This window comes from Pinus tabuliformis, chromosome 7 (genome assembly GCF_031772625.1).
Source record: "Pinus tabuliformis cultivar Carrire ecotype Pingquan chromosome 7, CPIR1, whole genome shotgun sequence".
NCBI classification, from domain to species: domain Eukaryota; kingdom Viridiplantae; phylum Streptophyta; class Pinopsida; order Pinales; family Pinaceae; genus Pinus; species Pinus tabuliformis.
Genome location: NC_142293.1, coordinates 682,303,759 through 682,327,450, shown reverse-complemented (window position 1 = coordinate 682,327,450; position 23,692 = coordinate 682,303,759). Strand labels below are relative to the sequence as shown.

The following is a 23,692-nucleotide window of genomic DNA, read 5'->3' as shown; positions in this document are numbered from 1 at the left end:
ATAACACTTCCTTCCATACTGCAACAAAAATGACCCTATTTATGGCACTTTATGGATATCATCCACCATCCATCACATCATATTTAAGAGAAAATTCTAAGGTTCAAGCAGTGGAACATTACATCGAGCATCAACAACAAGTTCTCCAACTCTTAAAGGATAACCTCAAGTTGGCGCAGAATAGAATGAAACAACAAGCATATCAACATTGCAATGAAAGAAGTTTTGACGTAGCTAACTGGGTATTCCTACGGCTACAACGATATAAACAAATGTCCCTCAAGCAAGTTAAGAAGGATAATAAATTATCACCAAAGTATTATGGTCCATACAAGGTGTTACAAAGATTGATACTATGGCATACAAATTGGAACTTCCTGTAACTTCCCGAGTGCACCCAATTTTCCATGTTTCATATTTAAAGAAGGTTACAGATGACAAGCTCCCAGTTCAAACAATATTTCCAGAACTTGATGAGGAAGGAAAAATCATATTAGAACAAGAAGAAGTCACAGAAACAAGAACTCAAAAGCTACGAAATCGATCAATTTTGGAGTATATCATCAATTGGAAGAACTTATTTGTTGAAGATTCCACATGGGAGGATGGAAATTTTATACAGAAGCATCCATAACTACTCAAGCATTGAGGACAACACTTTTTTGGAAGGAGAGTGGCATGTTAGGCCCCTATAATACTAGTGATTCCCCCATTACTATTTTCATTGTATCCCTTATTGTTATTATTATGCTCCTATTGTCCCCATATTGTTATTAGTATGCCCCATAGAAACCCACTATTGTTATTTTTGTGCCCTTATGTTATTACTGTTATGTCGGCTTGATTATATTAAGACCCCTTAGACTCCTATATATAGAAGGGAGGTTTAGTCATTTGTATCATCCAAGAATTGTTCATTTGTGTAATGTAAAGGAGGTTGCCCCCTCGAAGAAGCTGAATTCTAAGGTGTTGATATATCCTTTCTATCTTTTGGTGAGTTGGTTTCCTAACACATACCTTATGTTGTTCTTTGACAAACATTGTAGGACTTCAGTTCTTGAAGGGGTTCCTTTGCAATGAAATGTCTTTCATGATTCAACTATTTCCTTTGAATTTTCCTCCATAACCTTTATGTATTCTGCAAGATTTCCTAACAAAGGAAAAGATAAGGAAAATGTTATTAGTATACAATATAAGAAAATCTCGATATGAGGAGGAAACCAAACATAAAAGAGGAAACAAAGAGTAAGATAATTGTCTTTTGGTGAAATGGTGGATGCTTCTTCATAATCTAGTACTTTGAGGGATGCCTAAACTTTAAACTGAATCTAAAAATGTTTTAACAAGGTATATTATACCTACAAACTCTAGAAATCAAAACATATTTCAAAACTTAAAATATGTACACTAAGAAGGATATGTAAGAGAGGACTTAATAGTATAAGTCATTGACTTCTAATTCTTAAATATTTTTTTTCTTAGTTGGAGCTTCATCAGTAACATTTTCTTGTTCTCTATCTCTATTTTTATTCTTTGGATTCTCAGGAGATTGACATTTGTAATGTCCCATTTTATAACAATTGTAGCACCCAATCTTTAATAGATCAACCTTATTCTTTGGTCCTTTGAACTTCTTGAATGTTACCCTCTTCTTGTGATGAGAAGAATAAGCATTTGAAGTGTTTTCTTCTTCATCCTCCTCCTTTTTGTTTATTAATGAGATGCAAGCTTCTTCTTGATTGCATGAATTCCACATTTGCTCAAACTTTGGAGTATCCTTCAAACTACTAATTCCTGATGCACAAGCGCTCTAAGATTTTGGTAGACCTAGAATAGAAGAAATAATTAGTTCCTATTCTGGTACACATTCATCTATTTCTTGGAGTCCATCTCGTATTCTAGATATCATTACAAAATATGATGACACAATATCATATGTTGCAATCTTTATTGACCTTAGATCATTCTTGAGGCTAACTACCTGAATAATGTTCTTCATGGTGAATAACTTGGAGAGGGCTTCATACATTTCTTGAGAAGAGTCTATGTTGGATATGTATGGGATTAGGTTTCCCTTTACTCCATCTACTATCAGATTCATGGCAAAGATTTTGGTTTCTTTGACTTTCTTCTTTCCTACATCATATGCAGGTTTCTTGACTTTTCCTTGAACAAGATCCAAAGGATTATGCTTAGTGAGAATAATATCTATCCTCTTTTTCCATGCCCTGTAGTTAGAGGCACCTTCTAACTTGTTTTCTTCCTTCATTGAAGTTGACGTAGTTTCTATAAATAGTAGGCTTCTCTTCTTATATGAACCTTTTCCTTAAATATATTTCTTTGTTCCTCTTTCTTCAATAGATCTCCAAGCTACCTTTTTCTTCCTTCTTCACCTTAGCTCTAATAGCATGTTAGAAAATTAAATAGGCTGTAAGATCCCCCGACTGCCAATTTGGTCTATAACTTAAGTTACCTAAAATAGGTGATTTGTTTTTTATCTTTTACGATTAATTTGTATATAAATTTATAAGTACACCATATAAATATATCTAATTAATATACGTAAGTTTTCAATTAAATCATACAAATTCTTAAGAAATGTTTTGAAGATATAATTAAATTGTCTCAAATCCAACTATAATATTAAATGTTAATTTTAAATCATAAAATATGACTTCACACATAAAACCCATATATGCTTCATGCAAACATTGAAAATAGATCCATATTATTTCTATATGTTAACAATACTATATATAGACTTTGTATCATGCTTTTGGCCTTTCATAAAACATGAAAACTAGAAACATTAATCTTCCCATAAATTATAAGTCTTCCAAAAATGAAGAATAAATCATCATATCCAAAAACATTCATTCCATGTAACATAAAGTTTAGATATTAACATTTGATCCATTCATTTGAAGAATCTTTCTTCGCAACAATAACCTAAATTTTAAATATAAAATTATGTCATTTTAGAAATGTTTGATACCATTATAAAACCATTAAATGATCACAGCATGGGGATTCATTTCCATTTCCTCTTCTCAATAACTACTTACTGACATCATTGTCAAAGATTTTTAGTTGTGATGGAAATTCTTTTAGCTCATATATTATTGACTCCACTATAATACTTTCTTCTTAAATCTCTAGTATTATAACTTGAATAATCTTTCTAATTTCAAATCCATTTATCTTACTTCCCAATTAGTTTTCATATTTACCCCAAACAACTAAAATTAATCTCTTTATGTACTCTAAGAATATTTCATCAATACCATAGCTTTACATGCAAAATATTACAAGGGAATATATATATATATATATATATATATATATGGAAAATCCAACCTAATAAGAAAAATCCAACACAATTCTTATTTTAGGTTTTAAAAGTAAGATACAATTTCCAATACTTAATAAATCACATACAATTTCAATTACTTAATAATATGGTAATATTTATATTGCTTTAAAAGGATGTAAAAGAAGAAGATGTCATTGAATCTCAAGCTTAGTAAAATAAATCCAATTTAACAATCAAAGATCATCCACATCACAGTCACGGAAGGATATCAGGGTATGGTGTCCATAAGTGATAGGTCATTATTAGCGAAATCTCTACTATTTGAACTAAAGGTTCTTATTATTATAAATGCATGTTGCATGAAACAAAATCAAAGTATATCTTGCCAACCTACACAAAGGCTCAAAAGTATTCTTTTCAATGAGAATCCAAACAAACAAAACAAAGTTTTCTTTCATATCGTCCAAACAAAATTACTCTGTGTGGAAGCTCACAAGTATTCTTTTCAACGAGAATCCAAACAAACAAAACATAGTTTTCTTTCACATTGTCCAAACAAAATTACTCTGTGTGGAAGCTCACATACTAATATTTGGTGTCATGTAGATTGCAACAGTAAAATAATAATAAATGATTTAAAACCCATTCCAAAACCAACTATTGGTAAAATAACCAAAGATCCCAGTGTATAAAATGTTTAATTGTATAAAATATTACAAAGCTTATCTTCTTTAAAAAATTACCAAAGTCTATATTTTTGACAAAAATAAAAACTTTAAACTACATAATGAAAATGGATAGCTCATAAAGTCTCATTTGCCAAGAATGCATACAAAGATTACCAAGGCTATAAAAGATTACCAACATTACAAAATATTACCAAGGATAACTTCTTTCATAAACCAATACTTTTGGAAATAATGAAAACTTCAATATATATATATCTATATATATATATATATATATATATATATATATATATATATTGCAAAGGGAGGAATCATAAACTTTTTATAGTAAAAGTTACATATGATTACCACACTAATTTATCTTGTAACGTTTTCTAGTAAAAGTTACAAAGATTACCGCACTAATTTACGTTTTCTAGTAAAAGTTACAAAGTTTACCACACTAATTTATCTCACAAACTAGTAGGTATATCACACATTAACCAAGGTAAATGTAACACACCAATATATACACCCATCAAACTAAAAGCAATATCCACCATTGCATTTAATGATACAACACTCTAAATTAGCACATTGACATTGGTAAAAAAAGAAAAGAAAAAAAAGAGAGGTAATTAAGCAAAGATATATGTTTTCTTTTCTGCAAAATGAATAAGCGTTAAGAATACTTTCTTTTTTGCAAAAAGAATAAGTGTTATATTTCAAAGAAAACGAGCATACTTTCTTTTCTACAAAAATAATAAGTGTTATATTTCAAAGAAAACAAGCAGAAACAATGTGTATGATGCCTTCAGAATAATGACTTCTAAACTCTGAAACAAGACTTGTGCAGAACAATATTATTAGATAAAAGATAAACATAGAACCTTTAAGGAAACCAACTAACGGAAGGAGGATGCCAGAGAATACGAATATGAACATCAACTCTTCCAATTATAATTTACATGACATGGTTTGTTTTCTTCTTCTAGTTTTTTTTACTCACAGGTGTAAACTACAAGCTTAAATTGTAATCCTTCTTCTTTTTCTTCTCAACAAAAATTAACAAAATAATAACTCATCTTCAATATATGATTTCATACGCAAAAATGTACAATAAAGTAGAGAGCTACAAACTGAAAATAAGAACACTACACTTGTAATGGATAGAAGACATAGGGACTACAATTAACACTACCATGTTGTCGGCTCATAACCCATTTAAATAAAAGAATTACTAATGGGAGCCGCAATTCACCCATTAGTTAAAACAAAAATAATAATCATATATTTTAAAATGACGAGAACTATTTAAAAGGTAAAGTAGCTACATCTTCATCCAAGAAAGGTTAATTAAAGAAAAATATAACTAACTAGAAATTTTACCTCATACTCAATTGTCATTGTTTAGTAGCTTCGTTTGCCAACTCCAACAGACCAGTTAGTTTTACCACCCAACCATATCCAAGGGAAACATTTTTCCCTGGAACCCCCGAGCCTTATGAGCTCACAAACAATACCAAATTCAGCAATAGTGAGAATCATTGGGAAAACTAAGGAAGTTATCTTATCTTCCTCTAACACCACTCAGTTTCCATCAACCAGGAAAATTTATTGGGATTTTAAATTTAGGAATTTAGTAGTCATTTTGACAGCATCTCCCTACTCTTCCTGGTATCCCCCTCCATGGGGAAAATTCTTTCAATATTTATAAGCATTGAGTGGAGTGACACCTCACCACCTTCATGCAAAAATTAACTTATTTTTAATTTATTATAATTCATATTATTCACCACCCATCCTCTCATTTTTTTCTTAATTATTTAATTACTTTAATTATCTAATATTCACCCCCCCATGTGTCCTTTCTAGAAAACTTTCTATTATTGATTTTTCAAAAATAGGTAATTAATATTTTAAAATAATTTTTATTCAAATGACCCTCTAAAGTGGGTAAATTGGAATTAATTCAAGTGAAAGTTTAACTTAGATTAATTCACCTGGTTGATGTAATCCCTTAAGTGGTGTTTATTTTCAGTCAGAGAATAGGGATTCCACACCCCTATTGTGCACCTCTCTCGACTTGTTAGGACTCTGTGCCCTTGCCCTGTACCTAGGACTCTACGTCCTAGTAGAATCAAGACTCCACGCCTTGATCTATTGCAAAGATCCAAGACTCCATGCCTTGATCTTTTAGAAAGTTAGGACTCCACGCCCTAATATTTTCCATAGATTCTCATCTATGCTTCTTTGAAGCTCCATGCTTTTCCTCAAGGTATTGGTTGTGAGCTCATATGCATCTGATGATCTGTTGGCAAGGTCTTGTTTCCCTAGACTTGCATGCATCATAACCTTGTTTATTAAACACAACAACTAAAATTCATAATGAATTAATTCAATCACATTTTAACCAACTGTATACATGACCTCCATGGTCATTTATTATCTGAGCATAATTGTATACATGACCTCCATGGTCATTTATTATCTGAGCATCCTTCTCAACAAGTAATTAAGTTCTCTGTCAATTCCTACTAAATACATGGTTAGGCATACATAATCATGTAATTCATAGATCGTCAACAAGATTATGGTGAGTTAACTACTCCACATAGTATCTTTTGTTCATGTGTAGCAATCATAGACCATCATTAATGTCATGCACCCAAGTCAAAATAGGATGCCAAAAGAGAAACATTGATAATATGCACTTAACCAAAATACGCAACCATATATATTATCCTAAGCATGCAAAAACCATGTGACCCAAACTAGGTCTATAGTGTACAAGCATATACATAAGTTTGACATATATAATATTTATACACTCCATTGAAATCACCCTCCAAGTGTCACAAAACTAACTAACCAATTAGGGACACTACAAAGGCGATTTTTTTTCTTATGTTGATAATTACTTGTTTCTTAATATCTTCTTTATGTTCTTCCTTTATCCTCTTTTCATCAAGCATCTATCAACTCAAAACATGAAGATCAGTGCCATCAGATGTAGGCACTTAGCCAGGGCTAAAATCCCTCTCTAGGGGAAAATCTAGTCAAACTATTTCACTAATCAAATTGAAATAGACCAAGACCTTAGACTTGATCAAAACACCTTCCTTCTACACCAAGTCAACCTTATGTAGTTTCTCCTTGTCCAATATCTACAACCAAACAACAACTCATAAGTTCGGCCCCAACAACTCTAGAATTTTGGCCCAACTTCTTATCCTTCGTTAGAGTTTCCTTCCTCTTCCTTGAATTTCCCACCGTTTTCTTACTCCAACAACTGCAGATCAAACTTCTTGTGGATGTGCTACAAATGAGGTTAAGCTTTTGCCTTTATGTAGTATATTTTGTCCCTCAATTAGGCGAACTTGTTGAGGTTGAGTTCGACTTGGTGGATGAGGCCTAAATGAGCTATTTTACATTAAAAATAAATTTCTTGATTGATTAATAAAGCCCAATAAGGGTCTATTACATTATGACATGGACACAGACACTTGACATAAACCCTAGAATCCTAAAATGGAGGCTTTGACATAAAAACCATTAACCCAATCATGAAATCCATGCTTTAATAAGTGAATGTATTTTATAATAAAATTCCCTTTTCTTTCTTTTGAAAAATACATTACATCAAGACTCAAATACAATTATAAAGATCGACACTAGTTACATTTTTCAATAAATACATCCCAAAAAATTTTGTCCATACGTCATAATGAAGTAGACATAATTTTATACATTACCGTTATGTAAAAGATATGAATTAGAGTTTGGGGTAAACATTTCATAATTCCATCAAGAAGTAAAAGTGAAATAACTAGAACCAGCAAGACCCTAACAACTGATGGCCACCATTCCAACCTAAAGCAACGTGCATGCAATCCTCTAGCAAAAGAGCAAGGTAAACTAATACATATCAACCATGCAAAACCAAGTGCATACCAAATGGGCAAAGCCCGGGAGATAAAAAGACAAACATGGTTTCACCACACAAAATTAAGAGCATCACACACCATCCTTACCTCATAATAGCAATGCGCATTACAGAGTATCCAAGCCATTAGAAATGGTGAGGTTTGTTGAAAACCCATGGCATATCCAATATATAAGAGTAGCGCATACCAACCTTGAACCATAACGGCACCTCGAACCAAATAGAGATACAAACATGAAAAAACCAAAATCCACGCTAACCATGGCTTGCCCATAGCAAATAGGAGAAACACATATTACCTTTGCACCAAAGGAGCAATATCAACCAGATAAAATCCTAAACAGGAAAAACTAGGAGACTTGCTGAGAGACCTTGGCATACCCATACAATCAAAATAATCCTCAAAATAGAGATCATAGCTGAAATCCAAACAAAGAGTTACTCTTCATGATTTGAAGAGGGAATAATAAGAGACAAAGTGTTATCACCAGCTAGAGGGTATATCAAATCCCCATAAGCAAAACCACTCAAAAGGAAACCTTCCATTTTTTATAAGTGAGCATCGACATTATCAAATCATAACCTCATATTATGAAGCATCCGCTTCAGGTCCTCTAAAGCATAAAAGACATTATAGTTGTTAACATGTTTATCTTGGAAGAAAAGTTAAAGCAGAGTCGTGAGATATTGATTTATAGCTAGAGAGCTCAAGAAATACCACTCCCTTGACAAAACCTGCTAAAGTGACCATTTCTCCTCACACAAGTTTAGAGTATTAAATCTTAAATTATTTATAGATTTTTATTTTTTTTTTAAATAAAAATTTTGAAAGCCCTATTTTACCCCACACTTACAATATAATTAAAAACACTTTTATTATTGTATATGTAAAATTATATTTAAAAAATTATTATATATGTAAAATTGTATTTAAAAATAAATTAAAAACGGAAAAAATAATTCATATAATCAATACACTTAAAAATATTAATATAAACCATATATTCAAAATGTAATATAAAGATGAAAATATTGTGATACCCGCAATAGCATGAATTCATTATAAAGCTCTACTTTCTATTTGCAAGTGTGAAAAGCAAAATCCTTTACTCTTTGAGCATTTTAATTATGATAATTTTAAATTGTATTTTAAAGCTATTAAAGTAAAATGTGAGAATAATATAATTAATATATATATATATATATATAGATATATAATTAATTTAGACTTAGGTTATGTGTTAAAATGGTTTTTATTTAGTTAAGAGTTTGTTTTTTTTAGACTTAAAAAATGAGATTAAAGGTTTAAGATCTAAAAATATTTGGCAGTAGTGAAAACATATTTTTTATGGACATAATTTTCCTTGAATAACAATAATGAGTAATATTCACTACTGATTTGATAATTAAATTGTTATAAATTTCCCCTCTTACAAAAAAATATTTAATTATTAAATTAAAATTAATTAATATATTTTTACATTAAAAAATATATATTTAATTAAAAATAAAAAATAAAAAAATAATATTTAATAGGTTCAGAATAATTAATAACAAATTTACATTGAATTTATTTAGTTCTTAAAATAATATTATAAAACATTTTAAAAATTCATTTATTGATATTTAAAATTACTTCACAATTTATGAAAAATATTTACAATCACAAGTATCATGAATTAAGTAAAGGCTTTGAATTAAGTAAAGGCTTTGCATGTCTCATAATAATTAAAAAAAATTCTATTTAGACTTTGCTTATAAAGTATCAAAATGTAAAATTTGAAATATAAAAATATTTACAATCACAACTATCATGAATTAAGTAAAGGCTTGGTATATTTGATAATAATAAAAAATCTATTTTCACTTCGGTGATAAAGTTTCAAAATGTAAAATTTGAAATATAAAAATGAATTGGATTTAATATAAAGTTTTCTATTGAATTAAAATAATTATTTATTTTCTTAAATAATGTTATAGTTTTATAAAAGAAATTATAATAATTTTTTTTATAAATAAATAATATATTTTATGAAAGTATTCAAGGCTTTTAGAAAACTAAAAATGTTAAATATTAAGAAAGTTTGTGTATGGATTCTAGAATAACAAGATTATAGTTATAACACAATCAGTTTCTGCTTTTATTATTAATTAGTTAATTAAAGTTGTATTTTCTTTGTGTGGACCCACATTTTTATCGTTATTTGAGAATATTATATTTATGCAATCTATTTTTATTTCCACTTGTGCATTTTCGTATCTTGCATAATGAAGTCCACTTACACATATATTTCCTCTACACCTCTATACTTTACACAATGGAAGCCACTTTGGCATAACTTTGTTTGCACTTCACTCCGTAGAATTCTTGTAGTGTGCATATTGAGAGATTTATCTACACCTTCACATTTTGCACATTGAAAAGTAAATCTTAATTATGTGGAGTGTGTCGTTATTTTATTTTGCACATTGAAAGCCAAACCCTTATTGTGTGGAGTATGTTGTTATTTGAAAATGTTGTGTTTCCATACTCTACACAAGGAAAACTTTTTCTATTTCTCACCATTTCACCATTTCACACAATAGAAGCTAAATCTTGATAGTATGCAATACGTGAAATTGATATATTAATTTTGTGGCACTTGAACTTTCACCATTTCACACAATGAATTTGATCGTAATATGAATTTTAATTAAGATAATTTATTTAATTTTTAATTGAGTTAATTTTATTATGAAGTCTGTGGAGTGTTTGAAAATTAGAAGAGGCAGAAATATTTTTTTATGTTGGCAATTACTTGTGATATTCGTATATTCTTATTATCTTTCTTTATGTTCTTCTTTATATTATTCTCATCAAGAAATCATCAAATCAAAATCATTAAGATAAATGACACTATAAGTAGGCACTTAGATAGGGCTAAAACCAATATGAAGGGGAAAACCCAGTGAAACTATTCCACTAGTAGATTCAAATAAAATTTAGACAATCCAAGACCTTAGACCAGACAAATAGACTTCCCTCACTCCACCAACTCAACCTTCTAAGATGATTAACCAAATTTTAGTAGTCTCTTCCAGTCAAACAACTTCAACCCAATTACAACACAAAATTTCGGGCCTCCAACTTCCAGAATTTCGGCCCTACTACAAATCTGAAATTTCACCCCGCTTGTAGCAACCCAAAAACTTGCATGTGTGGTAGGAATGAGAGATATTTTTCTTCTTTTTGCTTGATAAAGGTCTTCTTCTTCGCTAGGGTTTTCTTCTTCTTCTTAGGTATTTCGCTCTTCCCTTTCTTCTTCAGTTATTGCAAATTGAACTTGCTTGTCTTTTATTTCAAATGAGGTTGAATTGTTGACTATGTATAGTGGTTTATGGCTTCCAACTAGGCAGACTTGTCTTCGTCAAGGCTTAATTGGTGGAAGAGGCCTATTTGACTCATTTTACATAAAAATAATTTTCTTTCTTAAGATATAAACCAAGAAGGGCCCATTACATGATGACAAGGACTAAGACTCATGACATAAACCTTAGAAACCTATAATGGAGGCTTTGACATAAAAATAAGATAATAAAGCATGAAATCCGTGCTTATATATATATATATTCTTTCATAATAAAAATTCTTTTTCTTTATTTTGATAAATGTATTACATCATGAATCAATTGCAATTATGAATACCATCACTAGTAACATTCTTATGGGACAGACTTACAAGATCAGGTCTTACAGGCAGAACAATAGGATGACAAGTACATGAAGCTTATGCACTCGTTACAGTAGGGTACAGGTGCTCTAGATGTGGACTATCGCCTTACAACAAATGGTTTGGTTAGATTTAGGGATAAGATATATGTGCCAAATGGCAGTGAGATCAAGAATACTATCTTGTGAGAGTTTCATGCAAAACCATATTCAGGTCACCTAGGATACTAGAAGACATTGACAACAGTGAAGAAGTTTTATCATTGGACGAATATGAAAAAGGACATGGCAGAGTTTGTGGCTAGATGTTTGGGCTTTCAACAGGTGAAAGCAGAGTGTAAGCATCCAAGTGGATTACTACAACTAATTTTGATTCCAAAGTGGAAGTGGAAGGTAATTTCCATGGATTTCATCATAGGTTTGCTGAGGACATCCAGAAATCCTGATTCCATCATGGTTGTGGTGGACAAGTTGACAAAGGTAGCACATTTCATTCCAATGAAGTCTATGTATTCAACTAGTGAGGTGGTACAGATATTCATCAGAGATGTAGTGAGGTTGCATGGTGTTCCAATGAATATTGTGTCAGACATGGATGTTATGTTCAGCTCGAAGTTTTGGAAGGAGTTGTTTGCAAGTTTGGGGATATAATTTGCCTTTAGAGTAGTTTATCCTCTACAGACACATGGAAAGACATAAAGGGTCAAGATGATATTAAAGGACATATTGAGGATGTATGTGATGCATCAACAGAAGATATAGGAGGAGTACCTTCTATTGGTTGAGTTTACTTATAACAATGGGCATTAGGAGTCACTGAGGATGAGTCTGTTTGAGGCATTATATGGTTGGAGTTGTAATACTCCATTAGTTGGAGTGATCTAGTGAACAGGGTATTGATAGGACCAGATATGTTGGCAGAAATAGAACAAGAAATGCAGGTTATCAAGAAGAATGTAAAGGCAAGACAAGACATGCAAAAAATTTATGCAGATCAGAATAGGTTGTTTAAGGAGTTTCAAGTTTGGGAATAGGTGTATTTGAGCATTACGCCGAAGAAGAGCTCCTTGAGGATTGGATCATGTGCCAAGCTTGAACCTCAATTTTGTGGACCTTTAAAGCTTCTTGAAAATATTGGATGAGTAGCCTATCGACATGCACCACCTCTGATAGTGAAAGTCCATGAAGTTTTCCACATGTCATTGCTTAAGAAGTATGTTAAATATTTTGATCATGTGATTGACTGGTCTGTATTGCAGGTGGAGTCAGATGCTGAATTTAAGCCAAAAGCTTAGTTTATATTGCAGAGAAAGATGCTCATGCTCTAGAGCAAAGTAATCAAGCAAGTTAAAGTGCATTGTAAGCACTTTGGGCCCAATGAAGCTATATGGGAGATCGCAGATCAGATGCAGGCTATGTATCTTTATATATTCGTTGTTTGAGTGAATGTTTTTAATAATTTTGGTGTGATGTTTTTATATATGTACATATGTATATGGATGTAAATATCACCATGAGCTATGTTATAAAGATCCAATAAGCGGTATGTGTTTCATGTCATTATGGTTGTCATGTTGTTATGTTGTCATGTTGCTTTGCTTATCAACAGGTTGATCAGTGTAAATACTGCATTGAACTAGTTATAAAGTTCCAAGGGAATTATGTTTATATTTCACCAATGTTGTTGGTTATAGGTGTCATTGAACACCGAGGACGGTGTTCCCCAAGGGGGATGGTTCTATAATGGCCCTAATCAAAATTCCATGTAAATAAAGTTAATAAAGAAAAAATAATAACCAAGGTCATGGGACATCTATTCCAAGTTGAGTGTTGGGAAATACATCACAGTGTGGGTGTTCATTTCTTTTATTATGGCTAAATAAATTGGAAAAGGAAATTACAAAGGCTTTGGAAAGGCACAAGGCGTTAATTGATATTTTATTTATGGAAATAATAGAAATTGATAGAAAAGGAAGGCGAAAGGTCACAAGCCACATGTGAGGAGGCAAATGAAGGAAAATAATGGAAAATTGAAGAAACTAGAGGCCTTGTTAATAAAATGCCTTCTGAGGATCACTTGGTACCCTTTTTTGGTTCAGTTTTGGAGCTCTCTCTATTCTCTCTCTCTCTCTCACTCTTCGACACCTAGAGAATTCTTGGAGCACTCTAGCAGGGTTAAGGAAAGTAAAGGAAGGACCAAGAAGGCAAAGGAAAGCAAGGATTAAGAAAGGAATAGAAGCATCTAATAGTTACAGTGGTATTATTTGCAAGTATGATTTGCATGTGTGATTTCCTTGCTAGATTTGGCATGTATGGTACATGCATGTGTGTACTTGGTTCTCTTGTTGTCATTGGCATGGGTTTTTTTAGGTGTGACAGTGTTCTTAAGTCTTGCCTTTCCATTTCTGGATAGCCATGGTGTGATGGGTTCTCTTTTATTTGGTTAAGCTAGATTGTCGGATGGTTTCGAAATTGAGTGAGGTGGTATTTGAAAGAAAGAACACATGGCATAGGAATCCCTGGACTAGACTGGGATTATGTTAAAGTCCGATTTTGTGTGCCTCACTGGGCCTAGGAATCCTCGACCTCGTAATGGTGGGATATACGGTAAATCCTGGAGGGTGGAGCCTTTATTAGGCCTAATAATCCTCGACCGTTGTATGGCCGGATATACGGTAAAGCCTACAGACTAGGAGACAGGAAAATTCTTCACGGTGTAGGTGGAAAAATCAGTGGCATCCATTCTTGTTTAGTGCCTAGTGATCTGGTGGGGATTTTGGTAAAGTGTGAGGAAACCTGGTTTGGTTTCGTTTTGAGTCCCACATTTGTGTTGGGAATATGGCACAAGGATGATTGGCTGAAAGAAAGTTTTGGTTTAGCCAATCTATGGTCAGGTGCTTCATAAAAGTCCCAAACTGGGTTGGTTTTTTCATTCATTAATAATAGTTTCTTCCCCTTGGTATTTCATGTGTAAATGTATTGGCTTATATGTGGGTTTTATGTTTGTTATATCCTTGCTATTTTTGTTGATTATATGTTGGTCATGAGTATGTTTTATGACATACTTGATGTATGGCTTCCATCATGTTTTGATTAGTGATTGAAAGTACAATGTATATGTGCCCTAATAAATATAATGCAACTATTTTGATATGGCAACAATGCTTCTTTATGAATCTCAGATAAGTATGAAACCCATATGCTCAAATATGTTGTTATGACCTGTAGATTGCAGATATATGACATGTTTGACGAAATGTCTGTCATGGCTAGCAGGGGTCAACTCAAGTCATTGATCAAGTGTTTACATTTGTACCTTTTCTCCAGTGTCATTTACCATTTCTGAAAGTTTCATCAATTTCTGGGAAGTGGTTTGAGTTGTGGCCCTGAAAAGGGTGGCACAAAATCGGGGGTCGTTGGCTCAGAACTAGCTAAAAATTCCACAATCGTTGGCATATCCTTGTTGTGGCAGCGATTGGAAGGTCTCAGTGGCATGCATGGCTTGTCATGGGAGCGATTGGGGTCCAGATTAGTGAAATGTCAAATTGCCTAAGGGGTTGGTCACCTAGAAGGGTTGGTTGGCTCGTGAAGGTTCTATAGCATGTGTGGAAGATCAGATTGGTCTGGTTTTGTTGGTTCCACTTCCTTAACTATAATTAGGGAGTTGAATCACATCATAGTAGCCTCTCATCACATGCTTACCCTAGTAAACCGGTTAACTTGGGTAAATATGAGAAAAAAATGTTACAATTCCATATGTTTCAAAACTTTAGTCTTAATGATTTTGCAATTTATTAAACTAACCAAACCAAACTGTTTAAAAAATACATGAAAATTTAATTTATTCTAAAATTTAAATTTTAAATCATGAGATTATCAAATTTCATATATATATATATATATATATATATATATATATATATATAATTTTTAAATAGATTAAATTCACAAAAATTATATACCATTTAAAAAATTAAGGATTAAATTAGACTAAATTTGATGAATAACTTGAATCTTGTACATCATATTACTAAGGATTAAATCTACAGAAACCATACCAATTCTCAAGGTGGAATAAACGTTAAGTCAAACAAAATTTGAGGAGTTTATTATCAAATTTCCATACATTTCAGTCCATTAGCTTTAGAGTTTTACCTTTAAACCGATCTAAATGCTTAGAAAATCAATAAGACTTCCAAATTAACTAAAACGTTAGAGTTTTACCCTATTAAACCGATCTAAATGCTTAGAAAATCAATAAGACTTCCAAATTAACCAAAACTTTAAATGATATGGGCACCAAATATCGTTTGAACGAAGACCGGTCCATGGAGCAGTCTCCACTGCTCCATGGACCTTCAAAAGACGTGCCTATTTTAATACTCCAGTCAACCGAGTAATAATTGTGATTGGTGGGTGCAACGCGCACTTCTCCATTGGCCATGTCTTTTAGGGCAGTTCCTATTTCCACCTCCATAGCAAAGTTAATGCTATGGAGGTACAAACTCGGATAGCGACAGCACCGTAACGACAGTTTTGGATGCATGTTTTGGACCCATATCCATGCATGATACCATGAACTATGTACATGCATTTTCTGGCAGCTCCGTCACTCCAACTCCGGGAGGCTCCACGGTTCAGCGTAGTCACGGCATTAATGTTATTCAAATAACGAGCCCATTTGAATTCGAATTCAAATTTGAATTCAAGCGCCCAAAATTCAGCCTAAGATCCATGGCCGAGTTTATTTAGAGATTGATTCTGACGTTCATTGTCATGGGATTTCTGTGTCACAGCTTCAAATGGGTATCAGCAAGTGGCCCCATTCAGGCCCCTCAGGCTAGATTCGCAGGTTCAGGTTCTCCTGCATTGGTGCCATCGAAATCGCCATTTTCTTCTTTCTTGCCATCTCCCAAGAGCGCTGTTTCGGCACCCACTGCTGCTGCTCCCTCTAACTCCATTCTCGGATCCCCATTTTCTGCCCCTGTCCATTCAGTCCCCCTTTCTGCTCCTTCCAAGTCCATTCTTCATTCAGTCCCCCTTGCTGCTCCTTCCAAGTCCATTCTTGGATCCCCCATTTCTGCACCTTCTCATGCATCGCCCATGGCTGCTCCCTCGACTGCAACTGCAACTACACCCATTTTGAAGCCTCATGTCTATGTTTCTCAGCCCTCAACATCTCCTGTTTCAACATCCCCTGCTTCAACACCCCCTGCTTCCACCCCAGTCAAGCTGCCATCTCCTTCATCGTCTCCCATGGCTCCTTCCCTTTCGCCAACTCTAGCCGTACCTGTGTCAGCCACGCCCTCAAGTCCAACCTACGTCCCGAGTTCCTCTCCCATTTCCACCGTTTCTCCGACCATGGAACCAGTATCTTCTCCCGTTTCTGTACCTGTAATTTCTCCCATTTCTGTACCTGTAATTTCTCCCATTTCTGTACCTGTAATTTCTCCCATTTCTGTACCTGTAACTTCGCCTTCCCCTTCACCTGCATATGGGTATCACCATTGTTAGCACCAGTGGGATCACCATTAAGCCCTGCTCCTACAGTCTCGCCTCAGATCTCTCCCTCTACTACGCCTGTGGGTTCTCCAGTGGAAACTCCAACCGAAGATTCATACGCTGAAGTTCCATCTCCCTCTCCATCTGTACCTCAAGATGTAAGCTTTCATTGGATTCTGATTTGTTGTTTTCTTTTATGTCATCTAGTTTAGTTTCTCGACTGAATTCAAATCTAGAGTTTTTAAAATCTCTGGATTTTTTTCTGTCAATTTCCAATCAACTAATGTGATGCACTCTCAATTTTTTTTCGCAGGACGGTGATACCTCGGCAGCTACATTCACCAGATTAGTGGCAACAGGCTTCGGTGCTGCGATTTCCTGTGCTTTACAGGTTTATGTTCTTGCGTTTCTGTAATGTCAAGGTGAACCATTAGCGAAAAACAGTGGATGTCGTGGAAGTGTTGTGGATCACGCGCAGGCTTTCGAGTTCGTACTGGTAGTGATTCAATGGATGTCCGTATGTCAATAAAGAGATCGTTTACTCCATCTCTCTGTTATATTTGATCTTGTATTCTTCGACGATTGGTTTTATAAATATTAAACACCATTGTATTGTGTTGAATAACTTATTCTGAATTTATTCAAATTTTAATTTCCCACATATCTCTCGTTTCCAAAGTCATTTTTGCATCAGAATTTTCCAAAGTGCTAGTGTGTTTTTGCATAAGTTTTTCTTCTCCAAATTTGCCAAAGCTATCAAAGTTCTAGTGTTGCAGAGGTTTCGGGTATGTGGATTTAATTAATTTAATTCTTTTATTAATTTTGAGATTTCCCAAACCAGACTTTATATTGTTATTTTTAGCTTCTGGTGTTTTATATTGAAAATTTATATAAAATCAAATGTTTTAGTTTTAAATTAAAAATTTGGAAAGGGTTAAAAAATAAAGATTTCATAGATATAGAATTTACATGTAATTTTTTTAAATCTACATTATGTTTTGGAGTAAAATTTTTTAGCCAAACAATGTGCTAATCAATGTAGTTTATTATTACCCATTGGCGTGGCTTATTATTAAAACATCTTCATTATTTAGTTATATTGATCATTTTCATTATTAGTTATATTGATTAGGTTAAAACATAAATTTAAAAACAAAATGTAATAGATTTAGAAATATTATATTTAAATTACTCATCTCATATCACCTAAACTCTAAAAATATAAAAGTATTTTAATATTTACTTTCTTTTTATCTAAAAATGTAAAAGTATTTTAAAATTTACTTTTTTCTCCAAAATAAATTGTAATAGTGTTATTAGAAAATTTTATTTAATCATACAAATTGTTTTAAAAGAATTTTAGTATTTATATATAATTAATAAATAATATTATAAAAAATTAATAAAATAAAAAATTTAAATAAATATTTTTGTTTATCACAATTAAATTCATCTTATATCTATTAAATATAAAAAAAATCTTAAAAACACACAAATTTAAACCAATCAATTTTTAAACCATTAAAAAAACTAAGTTGTAACCATGTGGCTTTGTTTATATATATATATATATATCTTTTGCATGGATTTCAAAATTTTCCTCGTTTACGAGTATGACCAGCATGACAACTTTTGTTTTGATGATGAGTACATCTTATGTTTTTCAATCTAAAGAAATATGAAGAACAAGGGAAAAATATGATGATAAAATATTTGTTGTTTATTTATGTAATGAAATTGAAAGAAATATTTGGTTGGCTTTTTTCTCTTTTTTTACATAAATAGTGACATTGGGATATGATTTTATTTATTTCACAAAACTACTATGAAGTGTAGCATGGTAATAATGTTTGCTTTGTATAATTGAAATGTTGGCATAATTTTCATGACTATGTTGTTACTAAGAATTTTGGTTTGTTTTAAAAAATTATTATTAGAATTTTTATTATGAGTTTATAATTTGTTTTAGTTGAAGTAATTTAATTTAAATTTCTTAGATTTGGGTTAATTGTGTGTTTTTAGTGCTATTTTATCAAGCAATATTTAGATATAATTAAACTTTTTTCATTTTGTGTCAAATTATTTTGTTCGAGAGTTTGTTCCTAAATATTGCTTATTTTATTGTTGAACAATTTCCTAATTTGTTTTATTATGTGTCATTTTTATTTTGGAGAGTCTATTTGGTTAACCTATTCTAATAAAGTTGAATTGCTCCATGTTAGATAACTTGATCTTTGTTTGACATAATAACTTTATATATGCATAGACACATGCAACAATCTCCATAGGAAGTGATTCAATGGTTTCATGTGTTTTTTTAATCAAATGTTATATTTTTAATAAATTTCATGAAAAAGTATGTTGAACACATGATGTTTTCATGTGTAATATGATGAGTTTAGACAAATCACATTTTATGATGTGGCATATCTTAGTGATTTCAATGTTATGTCTTCTCCAACTCTTTCCAGAGATATTATTCCCTAGTGAACATTGGTGATCAACTCTCTATTGGTTATGTTGGGTTTTTTCCTTTTTACTTCTATCAACTATTTTGGTAAGCATCTTGCATTGCTTGTATATCTTTTCAAATGTGGTTATGGGCCAAATTGTGGACCAATGTGTAATAGCTTCTTTTGACATTGTCTTAAGCGCTAAACCCCTAGCCTAAGAAAATATAGAAATAATGAAGTGTCATTTGTACTATGCACGGCATGATCATAATTGTGTTGCACATGTGAATAATTGGTTTCTAAAGTTTTGGGTCTTTTTGGTTAAAAGAAAAAACACAATAATTGATAAACAGTGTGCTCCATGACCTTAGGGTACCCATCTTTTTATATGTGGAAAGGAGTGTTTATTTTTAGTTCTTGTCCATTATTTTCCCTAGAAATTGCTAGAACTACTTAAAAAATATGTTGTGATAGTGAGTGATGATTAAAGATGGTAAAGATAAAACACATGTATGCTTTGTAAAAACTGATTATGTTCCCTTATTGTTGTCATATATATAATCATTATGATTGTTTTATTAAAGTAGCATGCAACTACATAAGGTAGTCATTGCTTTTGGGAGTTCATGGTGGTCTGGTTGCAGGTGTAAGGGATAATCGTTCAAATTTAAAAATGATCTCCTCAAGCGCAGGTGAAAGTTCTTTTACTATTTCACTTGGAGTTTCAGTTATCCGCCTCCAAACCTAGATATGCTACTAAAACAACAAAATTGTTAAATTACCTGAAAATTAGTAGAACTTCACTTACCTCGAAACCAAAAGAAAAACGACCACTGTTGTTAATAAACTTCTCGCGTCCATTTTTCTCCTAACTTTTATCGCATTAATTCTACATCGTTAATCCTCATTCTTCAATCCAATGGTCGACGCTTTCCCCACTCGCAAATTACCCAGGTGATCCTCTACCATTGATCAACCTGCTTGATCCAATGGTTGTCGCTTAATATCGCGTGGAATTCTTGCCGATGTTTATCAATCTGAGAGCACGTGAGAAACACAATTTCTCCGTGCTACGTGTCAGCTGCTAAATGGAATCGCGCGACTATTTTAAAATACCACTTACCTCCTTGAGCCCACGTGAAAACAACGTTCGCCTATAAAGACCGCTTACTCCTCTGTTTAACTCCGACACTTGTTTTCACATGACTACCGTAGATCTAACGGTTTTGTCGATCGGACGGTTCTAGGTTTCTTCGGGTTTCCTCGTGATTTTATCAGACTTTTCTCCCGTCGTTATGATTTTAGCGCTTCCACCAGAGTTATCTCTTCTTTAAGGAATCTAGAGCTTAGCTAACTAAAGCTCTGTGGTTCGAAACACATTCGATTTAACTTAATATACAGCGAATGAGAAATTAAACGCGATAACACCAGATCATACAAAACACTAATTTTACAAGCCAAACTGGAATTCAACAATACACAGAGATATTTCGAAGGAATTCAACCTTCGGGATTTAACCATTCATGCGTAGGATACACAAAGATAAAGAGATACTTCAATTCTTTTACAGTTTTATTCTCCATAGCCAAATCCGGCCAAATCTTCTTACAATAGTTCAAAACTTACATAAATACTTTACATCTGATAATCTGATCCTCAATCAATGGATCGAATTTATCTAATCCTAGATAAATACCTAAACTGCTTGATATTATCCTCAAGAATCTCAACTAAGTCTGAACTACTTGGATTAATTACAAAATCATTCAAATACCTGTATTTTAGTTCAAATTTTATCTAGAAAACTTTGTAAATTGACAGCTAAAGGATCCCACTCTTTTGCTTGTAATTCTTTTTTTTGGAATAAAATGAAGTCTTTTGCCTTCAAGCCTCATGCTCCTACATCATACTCCTGAGGACAAAATTCTTCATGTGCTCCTGTCCATGAGCTCTTTTACATAACTGCCCAACTTTTGTAGCATGGTATTTGTCACCCAGGTAGCATCAATAATTGGTTGATCTTTCCACTTGACCAAGTACTGAAAAACTCCTGTCTCCTTGTGTTTTTAAACACTCTTTTATCCAATATCTTTTCTGGTTGCAGTACCTTAGTTGTAGGTAACTGTTTTACCCAATCCACCTATTTTTCTTTTGTTGTGTCATCTGCTTGTCCCTTTTCATACCTGTACAAATCAACAACATTGAAAATTTGAGATATTCCAATACCAGGGAGTAACTCAATTTCATATGCATTTGCAGAAAATTTCCTTAAGTCTTTGCATGGTCCAATTCTCTTAAATTTTCACTTGTTATACACCATTTTTGGAAATCTTTCCTTTCTTAGGTGTGCCAAAACCAAGTCTCCAACCTCAAAATTAACTTCTCTCTTCTTCAAATCTGCTCTGTTCTTGTACTTTGTGTTGATGTCCTGTAACTATTGTTTTACCTGTTCATGTACTGCTCGAATCTCTGAAGCAAATTTTTCTCCTTGAGCACTCCTCATTTCAGCTTTACCCAAATCTCTTAATTCAGACATTCCTCTTGGGTGCATTCCATAAACTATATGGAATGGACTCTGCCGTGTACTCTTGTTAGGAGAATCATTATTAGCATATTCAGCCTGTGCTAATACTTGATGCCACTGTTTTGGATTTCACTTGCAAGACTTCTCAGAAGATTACTCAAGCTTTTGTTTACAACTTCAGTCTGCCCATCAGTTTGAGGATGATAAGCAGAACTGAAACTCAGTTTGGTACCAAGTTTCTTTTCTGCTTCAGTAGTCCAATTAAATGGTTGTCTGTGTTTCTTTATAATGTTAACAATAGAAGCATTGATCTTACTAAATTTCCTTATGAATTTCCTATAAAAACTAGCAAGACCGTAAAAACTTCTTACTTCAAAGACACTTTTTTGTGAAGGCCACTCCATGATTGCTTTGATCTTCTCTGGATATATCTTTAACCCATCAGCAGAAACAACAAAACCAAAATATACCAACTCTTCCTTCATGAATGAACATTTTTTTAAATTTAACAATAACTTCTCTTGTTGTAGCCTTTGTAAGACATAATTCAGATGTCTCACATGTTCATCTTTAGATTTGTTATAAATTAATATATCATCCAGATATACTATTACAAATTTACCAATAAATTCTCTCAAAACTTCATTCATGAGCCTCATAAATGTACTTGGAGCATTTGATAAACAAAAAGGAATTACCATACATTCATGCAATCCTTCATTTGTCTTAAAAGAAGTTTTCCACTCATCCCCCTCTCTAATTCTGATTTGATGATAAACACTTTTTAAATCTAACTTCGTAAAATATTTTGCTCCACTCAAACAATCCATCAAATTTTCAATTCTAGGCAAAGAACCCCGCATATGCCCAGTTTCCGTATATGCGCACATCTTCCGTATATGCCCAGTTTCCGTATATGCTCACATCTTCCGTATATGCCCAGTTTCCGTATATGCACACATCTTCCGTATATGCCCAGTTTCCGTATATGCACACATCTTCCGTATATGCTCAGTTTCCGTATACGCCCAGTTTCCGTATATGCACACATCTTCCGTATATGCCCAGTTTCTGTATATGTGCACATCTTCCGTATATGCCTAGTTTCCGTATATGCCCAGTTTCCGTATATGCGCACATCTTCCGTATATGCCCAGTTTCTGTATATGCACACATCTTCCGTATATGCCCAGTTTCCGTATATGCACACATCTTCTGTATAAGCCTAGTTTCTGTATACGCCCAGTTTCCGTATATGCCCAGATCTTCCGTATATGCCCAGTTTCCGTATATGCCCAGATCTTCCGTATATGCCCAGTTTCCGTATATGCGCACATCTTCCGTATATGCCCAGTTTCCGTATATGCGCACATCTTCTGTATATGCTCAGTTTCCGTATATGCGCACATCTTCCGTATATGCGCACATCTTCCGTATATGCCCAGCTTCCGTATATGCACACATCTTCCGTATATGCCCAGTTTCCGTATATGCACACATCTTCCGTATATGCCCACATCTTCTGTATATGCCCAGTTTCCGTATATGCGCACATCTTCCGTATATGCCTAGTTTC

General features: G+C 33.0%; 1 protein-coding gene across 1 annotated transcript; it reads left to right on the top strand.

The window, feature by feature from the left end:
* The first annotated feature begins 16,211 nt into the window (after window positions 1-16,211).
* On the top strand, window positions 16,212-17,568 carry LOC149249312 (uncharacterized). Its single transcript, XM_089452624.1, has 4 exons — window positions 16,212-16,278; window positions 16,433-16,494; window positions 16,595-17,296; window positions 17,452-17,568. Exons 1-4 carry the CDS (start codon window positions 16,212-16,214, stop codon window positions 17,551-17,553), a joined length of 933 nt encoding a protein of 310 aa, XP_089308750.1. The 3' UTR covers window positions 17,554-17,568.
* The last annotated feature ends 6,124 nt before the right edge of the window (window positions 17,569-23,692 follow it).